The 9,001-nt window shown below is 61.5% G+C and overlaps 2 protein-coding genes across 2 annotated transcripts in view; one reads left to right on the forward strand and one right to left on the reverse strand.

The window, feature by feature from the left end:
- The window catches only part of AEBP1 (AE binding protein 1), an 8,502-nt gene extending 4,903 nt beyond the window's left edge, over positions 1–3,599 (forward strand). Inside the window, exons 7-16 of the mRNA XM_029963968.1 lie at positions 82–166; positions 246–390; positions 482–570; positions 863–986; positions 1,066–1,262; positions 1,623–1,802; positions 1,892–2,231; positions 2,324–2,463; positions 2,536–2,635; positions 2,717–3,599. Of these exons, the coding sequence (XP_029819828.1) occupies positions 82–166; positions 246–390; positions 482–570; positions 863–986; positions 1,066–1,262; positions 1,623–1,802; positions 1,892–2,231; positions 2,324–2,463; positions 2,536–2,635; positions 2,717–3,273 (1,957 nt within the window). The 3' untranslated portion in view covers positions 3,274–3,599. The remainder of the gene's footprint in view (positions 1–81; positions 167–245; positions 391–481; positions 571–862; positions 987–1,065; positions 1,263–1,622; positions 1,803–1,891; positions 2,232–2,323; positions 2,464–2,535; positions 2,636–2,716) is intronic.
- On the reverse strand, positions 3,577–8,194 carry POLD2 (DNA polymerase delta 2, accessory subunit). Its single transcript, XM_029963970.1, has 10 exons — positions 8,188–8,194; positions 6,545–6,666; positions 5,565–5,688; positions 5,373–5,487; positions 5,031–5,229; positions 4,843–4,923; positions 4,365–4,522; positions 4,121–4,248; positions 3,947–4,048; positions 3,577–3,870 (listed from the first exon to the last, which is right to left on the reverse strand). Exons 1-10 carry the CDS (start codon positions 8,192–8,194, stop codon positions 3,713–3,715), a joined length of 1,194 nt encoding a protein of 397 aa, XP_029819830.1. The 3' UTR covers positions 3,577–3,712.
- Between the last annotated feature and the right edge of the window lie 807 nt (positions 8,195–9,001).

The raw sequence follows: 9,001 nt of genomic DNA on the forward strand, positions 1-9,001 counted from the left end.
GGACATGGGGGTGGAGGTGGGGACACAGGCAGGGGGGAGTGGGGGGAGTGGGAGTCCCAACCTGTCCCTGTCCCCTTGCAGTGATGACTTTGTCACCAGCTTCTACGTGGGCTTCAGCAACGACAGCCAGCACTGGGTGATGTACAGCAATGGCTACGAGGAGATGGTGGGGACCCCAGACCAGGCTTGGGGGGGGACATGGGGACAATGGGGACCCTCTCGAGTACATCTCCCCCCCTTGGCAGATGTTTTATGGCAATGTGGACAAGGACACTCCAGTGCTGAGCGAGTTCCCTGAGCCGATGGTGGCCCGGTACATCCGCATCTACCCCCAGCGCTGGAATGGGAGCCTCTGCCTGCGCCTCGAGGTCCTGGGGTGCCCCCTTTCCGGTAACAGTCACTCCGAAGCAGCCTGGGGGGCTATGGTGGGGTGGCAGCTCTCCAGCTGTCCCCCACCACTGTGTCCCTGACCCCTCCACAGCCATCAGCAGCTACTACACCCAGCAGAACGAGGTGACTTCCACGGACAACCTGGACTTCCGACACCACTCCTACAAGGACATGAGACAGGTGGGCACTGCTGGGGGGCAGATCCGCTGGGGGGTGGGATCCTCTGTGGGGGGTGGGACACTCCATGAACACATCCATGGGCTGGGATCCTCCATGGGGTAGACACGGCCATGGTCATGGGATCCATCACGGTGGTGGAATCCTCTGTGGGGGTTGGATCCTCCATGGGGGTGGGCACCTCCTTGGGGGTGTGCAGCTTGGTGGGGGATGGGATCCTCCATGGTGCTGGAATCGTCTGTGGGGGGTGGACTTATCCCCCCAAGTGCTGCCCCCATTTCCACCCGCCCTGCAGCTGATGAAGGTGGTGAACGAGGAGTGTCCCACCATCACCCGCATCTACAACATCGGCAAGAGCTCACGGGGGCTGAAGATCTACGCCATGGAGATCTCTGACAGCCCGGGCGAGCATGAGACAGGTGGAGGGAGCGTGGGGGGTGCAGGGGGCCCCAGCTATGGTCCCTGGCATTGGCTGACCCTGCTCACCCCCTGCCCCAGGTGAGCCCGAGTTCCGGTACACGGCGGGGCTGCACGGGAATGAGGCCCTGGGCCGGGAGCTGCTGCTGCTGCTGATGCAGTTCCTGTGCAAGGAGTACCAAGATGGGAACCCCCGTGTGCGGGGCCTGGTCACTGACACCCGCATCCACCTCGTCCCCTCCCTCAACCCTGACGGCTACGAGCTGGCCCGCGAGGCGGTGAGGGGACAGCGGGGTGGGATGTGGGTGGTGGGATCGGCCATGGGGCAATGGGATGGGTCAGTGGAGCAGCGGGGTAGTGGGGATGGGATGTGGTGCAGTGGGATGAGATGGCAGAGTGGTAGGATGCTGCCCTCCCCTTGCAGCTCACTGCTGCCCTGGGCTGGTGGCAGGGCTCCAAGCCGGGCAACTGGGATGTCAGGGCAGGGGATGAGACCTGGAACGGTGGGATGGGATGGTGGGGAGCTGGGATGGGATGGCAGAGTGGTGGAATGGGACAGGATGGAAGAGCAGGGGATGGGATGTGGGTGGTAGCATGCAGCTCTCCTTGGGCTCACCGCTGTCCTGGGCCATCCACAGGGCTCTGAACTGGGCAACTGGGCGCTGGGCCATTGGACAGAGGAGGGCTTCGACCTCTTTGAGAACTTTCCCGACCTGGCCTCAGCGCTGTGGGCAGCGGAGGAGAGGCGGCTGGTGCCCCACCAGTTCCCCAATCACCACATCCCCATCCCGGAGCACTACCTGGCTGAGGATGCGGCAGTGAGCACGGAGGGGGGTGTGGAGGTGGGGCAGGGAAGGGGAGGAGGTGACAGGGGGGTAACACTTCCCACCCTGTGCCCACCTCACAGGTGGCGGTGGAGACACGGGCTGTCATGGCATGGATGGACAAGAACCCCTTCGTGCTGGGAGCCAACCTGCAGGGCGGGGAGAAGCTGGTGTCCTTCCCCTTTGACATGGCCCGGCCCAGCCCCCCGACGCCGGCAGCTGCCCCTCGCCCACTGGACTATGAGGACGAGCATCCCGAGCTGCAGGAGACGCCCGACCACGCCGTGTTCCGCTGGCTCGCCATCTCCTATGCCTCAGCACACCTCACCATGACTGAGACCTTCCGTGGGGGCTGCCACGCGCAGGACGTGACTGACGCCATGGGCATCGTGCAGGGCGCCAAGTGGCACCCCCGGGCTGGCAGTAAGTTGGGGCCTGTGGCACAGCTGCCCTGTGACCCCACTGCAGGAATGTGAGTGAGCGGCTGGCTGGGCACATGTCCGTGTGTCTTGCAGGCATGAATGACTTCAGCTACCTTCACACCAACTGCCTGGAGCTGTCTGTCTACCTGGGCTGCGACAAGTTCCCCCACGAGAGTGAGCTGCAGCAGGAGTGGGAGAACAACAAGGAGTCTCTGCTCACCTTCATGGAGCAGGTATGTGCTGGGACACCTTTAAGGCCACCCCACCTGCCCCACACGGTTTTGCTCATCCCTTTCCTCACCCAGGTCCATCGTGGAATCAAGGGCATAGTGACAGACCAGCAGGGAGAGCCCATTGCCAACGCCACCATCGTGGTGGGGGGCATCAACCACAACATCAAAACAGGTAGGGGGCTGTGAAATGTGGGCAGGCTGCTGGCAGCCCTGCACCGCCTCTGTCCCACCCGGCTGCCCTCTGTAATCACAGCCAGCGGTGGGGACTACTGGCGCATCCTGAACCCGGGCGAGTACCGTGTGTCGGCACGGGCCGAGGGCTACAATCCCAGCGTCAAGACCTGCCACGTCCTCTACGACATTGGGGCCACCCAGTGCAATTTTGTCCTGTCCCGCTCCAACTGGAAGCGCATCCGGGAGATCATGGCCATGAATGGGAACCGGCCGATCCGCCTCGTGGTGCCCGGCCGGCCCATGACACCCCGCGAGCGCCTGCGCCTGCGGATGCGCCTCCGGCACCGCATCTTTCCGCGCTGCGGGAGCAGCTGCGGCTGCGGCGCCTTCAATGCCACCACAACCACCAGTGGCCCCACAGCCCCGCTGGCCACCACGGCCCTGCCCTTCCCCTTCAGCAGCACAGCCTACACGCCCTGGAGCCAGGAGCCGCCCACGGCCGGCACCTGGGAGATGGACACCGAGACAGAGGTGGTCACCGAGCTGGTGACAGAGATGGAGGGCTGGGAGCTGGGCACGGGGACAATGCAGCCTCTCACCACAGCTGAGACCTACACAGTGAACTTTGGGGACTAGGGATGCTCAGGCCTTTGCTCTGCTTCAAGCCACGGTCAGATGCCCCAGCATTCACTTCCAACATCTTCCCTGAGCCTGGGCAGCTGCTCCCAGTGGGCTCCAGCCCTTCACCTTGCTGCTTCCCTGGACTGAGGGCATTGGCCTTCACAGCTGGGCGCTGTCAGGGACATGCTACCCCGTCCCTCGGGGCTGGGCAGTGCCAGCTCACTGTCCCTGTCCCAGTGGCATGGCAGGGGTGGTCCCGCTCGCCGGGGCAGGGCCCACAGAGGCGGGCACAGCCCCTCTCCCATCCACACAGTTTCGTTACACAAATAAATCAAGTTATATTGGTATGAGCATTTTGTCCCTCCAGTGCCCCCCTCCCAGAGGACAGATAAGGGTGGTCGGTGCCAGGACCCCCTGAGGGGTGGGGGCAATGGAGACCATGCCCTCCCTGTGGTCAGTGCCCAACTTCCATGTCCCCGTCCTCGTCCTCGTCCCCAAAGCCGGAGAAGGTGATGGGCTGGCAGGTGAGGTTGCGCAGGTTGACGAGGCAGGCGGTCTGCGTGGTGCTGAAGTCGGGCACTGTCACCAGTAGCACCCGTTGCCCCTCTGCCCCTGTGAACACAGGCGGGTGTCAGGTGGAGGAGCCCCACGGCACCTCCCAGCCCCCCACAAGGATCTGCAGGAGCACCTTGGAGCAGTTTGGACTGGAAGCGGGGTGCGTTCCCACAGAAGTAGACGTGAGGGCACTCGGTGAGGATGAACGGGTCCGATTTGTAAAACGGGTAACAGCCTGGGGGGGATGAGAATTAGGGGGGGACCTGCAACCCTGGGGAGGGTGACCCCCCCCAAGTCCTTGCTGTACCTAGGGTGTCCGGGGCTGTGGGGCTGATGTGTCCTGCCAGCAGTGTCCACTCCAGGATCTCCAGGTAGTCATCCATGCTGCTGTATTTGAAGATGTCACTGACATTTTGTCCTGATGTCCCCAAAAACCTATATTTTTGGGGTAAGAAGGGGAGATTTGGATGCTGGACATGCAAGGACATGCTCTGCAGTGCTGTGCTGCTGACAGCTGTCACCAGATCTGGTGGCACACTAGCTTTGTTTACCTGACACCATCCAGGTTGGCCTGGTAGGGGTTGGTGACAAGGTGGAGCGTGGCATAGGGGCTGGCCAGGGGCAGCATGCAGCGGTGCAGTGGCTGCTGTGGCAGCGTGTAGTTGGTGGGGTCGAACTCCCCGGGCATCACATCCACAGGCACCGAGGTCTGCGGGCAGAGCAGGGATCAACAGGGCAGCCAAAATGCCCTCTGAGGGGGCTCAGAGCAAAGCCCTGGTGTCACTCCTGCCCCTTTCCCACAGGACACTCCACTTGGTTTCACCATGGAGGCTAGATCCTGAGAGAAGGATCTGGAGCTGGGTTTTGTGCTGCCTCTCTCTAGGAGGTGCTCAAAGGGAAGGTGGGTGCTGGGGAAGGGGGTTTGCCACCCCACACCCTGGGCTGATAGCAGTGCTGCTCCCCTGCCTCAGGAACTAGGCTCCCTCACCCAAAAGGAACCCGATTCCCTGGCCAACCCCGAGCACTCACGCAGAGCTGCAGCAGGATCTCATCCAGCATCTTCACGGCCTCCACGCTTGCTGCCTGAGTCTTCTTGGTCAGATACTTGGCCTGGGTGAGCAGGGAGACAGTGAAGAACAACCCCGTGTGCCCTCTGCCCCCTCCCCACATCATCCCGGCGCCTCAGAAGCTCTGTGAGCCCCCCCTTGCCGCTGTACCTTGTTGATGGTGTCCCGGCTCTGCGTGTTCTGGCTCAGCAGGTTCCCTGCCAGGATGACTCGGGAGATGTGGGCGGCACAGCTTTGCTCGCCCTCGGCGCCCAGCTGCCCTGTCACTACATCCACCAGCAGCTGGGTGCTCAGCAGGGCCTCCCCGCTCCCACTGCCCAGCCCCAGCCCTGAGGCCAGCAGCACAAACCTGGATGGATGGAGAGGCTTGGGCAGCGTGCCATGCTCCCAAACCAAGGGGCATCACAGAGCCAGGGCAGGGGGCACAACCGCCTCCACCAGCCCTCTTGGCAGGGCAGGGACACAGTGCCAGCCCTGCTCCTGCTGACTCACCGGTCAGAGGTGGGCCCGTTCCAGGGCAGGGGTGGTGGCAGGTCAGCGAAGCAGTGATCCTCTACCAGGAACCTGCCATCGTCCTGCTCGGAGCCGTACACGGCCACGATGGTCCCTGGGACAGAGTGGGCAGTCAGCCCTGGTCAGCACCCGTGGGGTGGGTCCCACTGTGGAGCCACTGCTGGCCCTTACCTGTCACCAGCCTCTGCACATCAATGGCTCCTTCCAGCTTAATCCGCTGCAGCTCATCCTCCAGGATCAGCTCATCTGAGGGTTGGATGTACTTGGGCAGGGGCGGCTGAGGCACCAGGTTGTGCTGCAGGGTGGGCAGGGACAGCTCTGACAGCCTCAGTGAGGACCAGTGGCCCCCAGGGACCTTTTCCTGCCCCAGGTCCCCCCACCAGCATGGCCAACACCCCAGCTGGAGTCCCCCCGGATGGGCAGGTTTCACTCAGCGCTTCCCTGCAGCGTCCTGAACGTGAGCCCCATCCAAGGAGGAAGCAGCTCAGATGGGTGGTGGGAGCTTTAAACTTCCCAACATGAGCTAGCTGGGAGGAGACGGGCCCCTGGCACTGCATAGGGATGCCAGAGCTTCCCTGACACCCCCCTCATCCCCCTCCCCTGTTGGCAGGGAAAGGGGGTTGTGTCACCAACCCCTTGGATCCAAACTCTTTGAGGGTTGGAAAATCACTGAGTGAGGGTGGTGGCAAACAGGGGGAAACAGCTTCAGATGGACAAAGGGTGGATTTGGATTAGATATGGGCAAGGAATTCTTCCTTGTGAGGATGGTGAGACATTGGCACAGGCTGCCGAGAAAAGCTGTGGATGCCCCATCCCTGGAAGTGTTCCAGGCCAGGCTGGATGGGGTTCAGAGCAACCTGGTCTAGTGAAAGGTGTTCCTGCCCGTGGATGAGCTTTAAGGTCTCTCCCAACCCAAACCATTCCATGATTCCATAAGCACCACACACAGAAACATGCTGGCACCAAGAAATGCCACCAAGCTGGCCTCCAGGGACACAGCAGGCACAGCCCACCTACCCAGCTGTAATCCCTGCCAGTTCCCTGGCCACAGTGAGCACCGGGAAGCCGCGAGCTCCCACATGTGCTGGCACATCCCCTGAGCTGTAGGGAGGAGGTGGAGGGGGTGCATCAGGGGAGTGTCCCTCCATTACCTCCTCGCTGATCTCCTGCAGGATGGAGGGCTGGAGCTGCATGGCCTTGAAGAGCGTCCCCACCACGCAGCACTTCTCGCCCACCTGCAGCTCCGACAGTTTCCGCAGCACGGCATCGTTCCCTGCGGAGCAATGGGGGTCAGTGGCCTCGGGGTGGTGGGGGCACGGCGCAGGGCTGGGGGAAGCAGCTGGAACGGCCCCAGCGCCGAGGCCAGCGAGAAGCAGCGGGAATGTTGGGAAGCCTCCTGATTTTCCTCGAGGCACGGTGCCGAGAGGACATGTGTGGGCCAGATGGGGCCAAGGAGCATTCCAGAGCCTGCAGGCATTTCCTCTGCACTGGAGGGGAAAGCTGGGTAGTGACAGGGGCTGGGAGACCCACAGCTCCTTGGGACAGTGTGTTTAGGTCCCAGGAACAGCTCTGCCCAGGAAGGGTCCAGGATGTGTTGCTCCTGCCCTTGGGCATGGAGGGGCTGGTGTTCCTGCTCCCCATCCAGGACATGATCCAAACATCCTACTTGGAGCTGACAGGCAGATCACTCATCACTTCCAAACCTGACCTCTGCCAGGGTCAGATCCTCCACATCAGATACCTGCTGGAATTCAGGATCCCCATCACAGCCAGGGAAGATCCTGGCATGCTGACAGGACCTTGGGCTTTAGGCAGGGATCCTCAGGGGATCTGGGCTGGGCGAACCAGCACAAGCCTTGGGAGCTGCAAGGAGCTCTGTGGCTGAGGAGCAAAAATCTCCCTCACCACAAACTGAGCCCAAAATTTCTCACCCCACTCCCAGGGACCCAGAGGTGTCCCAGCCCCATCTGGTATGTAGCTGTGGGACTGTCATTTCCAGTTTAAACCAGCCTGTGAAGCCCATCTCAAGCCTTGGGCCCTGGACAGGGGGGACCAGCTCCTGGGCTCCTCTCCCACAACAACACTGCCCATGGTGGCTCCCCATCCTTTCTGGGTGACATTTCCCCTCCCAGAAATCTCCCTTTGCCCATCTCATGCTGCTGAACATGACTCCTGTCCTGGGGAGAGCACCCTGCTACCAACCCTGGCACCCCAGGTTGGAAACATGGATTCCCGAGCCCAGGAATGCAAACACTCTGAGTTAGAACAAAATCAATCCCATTGGAACTTTCTTATTCTTGGCTTGGACCCCTCAAAATGTGTGTTCAGGGGGAGGGAGGCTGTGCTCTCCTGATTTTTGCCTGCAGGCGCTTCCTGCTTGGAGACAAACACCCGAAATCTGGTCCCATCCTAGGACTGTGGGAGGGGGAACTTTACAAACTCCTGGGTCCTGTCACACTTGGCAAAGGCCAAGGAATGACATCTGCTGTCGGACCAGTGCTGGCTTTGCCTCCCCTTGGCTCCACGGGGATGGAGAGAGCAGGAGAACAGGAGTCCGGCCCAAAAGCCTCCACCAAAAGGGTTTTTGCCCATAGAAGGGCAAAGCTGAGGGAAATTCGATCTCAGACGTGCCCAGGCCAGGGGGGTGAGGGGGGGCAGAGCCGCGGTATTGCTTCATCCCGCGGACGGAAACTCTGAGTGCAAGGGTCCCACCCACGGACCACAAGCCCCCCCGGGCCAGGAAATGGCCCCCCTGGCAAAACCAGCCCTTCCCACCCAGCTGCACCCCCCTTACCCCACATCCTGGCCAGGGTCCCCCACCCCCACCCAGACAAACCTCACACTCAACTCCTGCTCCTGAAAGTGCCCGAAAAAGAGTCAGGGCCCCCCTGCACACATTCCCTTCTATCTCTGATGGGGAAGGCAGTTCGTCCCAAGGTCAGAACTCCAGGTGGGAGCTGCAGCAGGAAGTCCCTGGATGATCCCATCATTGCAGTGCATCTCAGAGCTGGGGGGCTGAGCTGTTTGGAGTGGGCTCTGCCAACACATTCCCTGCCAAGAGTGTAAAACGCTGCTGGAGACTGGGACAACTGAGCAAATTGGGGCTTCTCACATTGCAGGAAGGTTGCAGGTGGATCCCAACCTGGCAGGGATGGATCTCCCCCACTGCAGGGATGGCTGCTTCACCCCCACAAGGATGGATTTTCCCTGGCAGGGATGGATTCCCTCAGAGGGATTGATCTCCCTCCCCCCCATCAGGGATGGATTCCCCACCCAGTCTGGGATGCCTGCAGGGTACATCCAGCCAGAGGATGAGAACACTCATGCACTTTTGGACTCAGATTTAAATCTGGTAAACTGGAGGTAAAATCCTAATACAGGTGCTTTTTTGCCAAGGCCACCCATGTCCCCAAGTGCCACATCCCCAAGTCAGTTAAATCCCCCCAGGGATGGAGACTCCACCCCTGCCCTGGGCAGCTGTGCCAGGGCTGGACAGCCCTTTCCATGAAGGAATTTCCCCAGTATCCAACCTGACCCTCCCCTGGCACAGCTTGAGGCCGTTCCCTCTCCTCCTGTCCCTTGTTCCCTGGGAGCAGAGCCCGACCCCC

Source organism: Manacus vitellinus, unplaced genomic scaffold (genome assembly GCF_001715985.3).
Source record: "Manacus vitellinus isolate BGI_N305 unplaced genomic scaffold, ASM171598v3 scaffold_105_pilon, whole genome shotgun sequence".
NCBI classification, from domain to species: domain Eukaryota; kingdom Metazoa; phylum Chordata; class Aves; order Passeriformes; family Pipridae; genus Manacus; species Manacus vitellinus.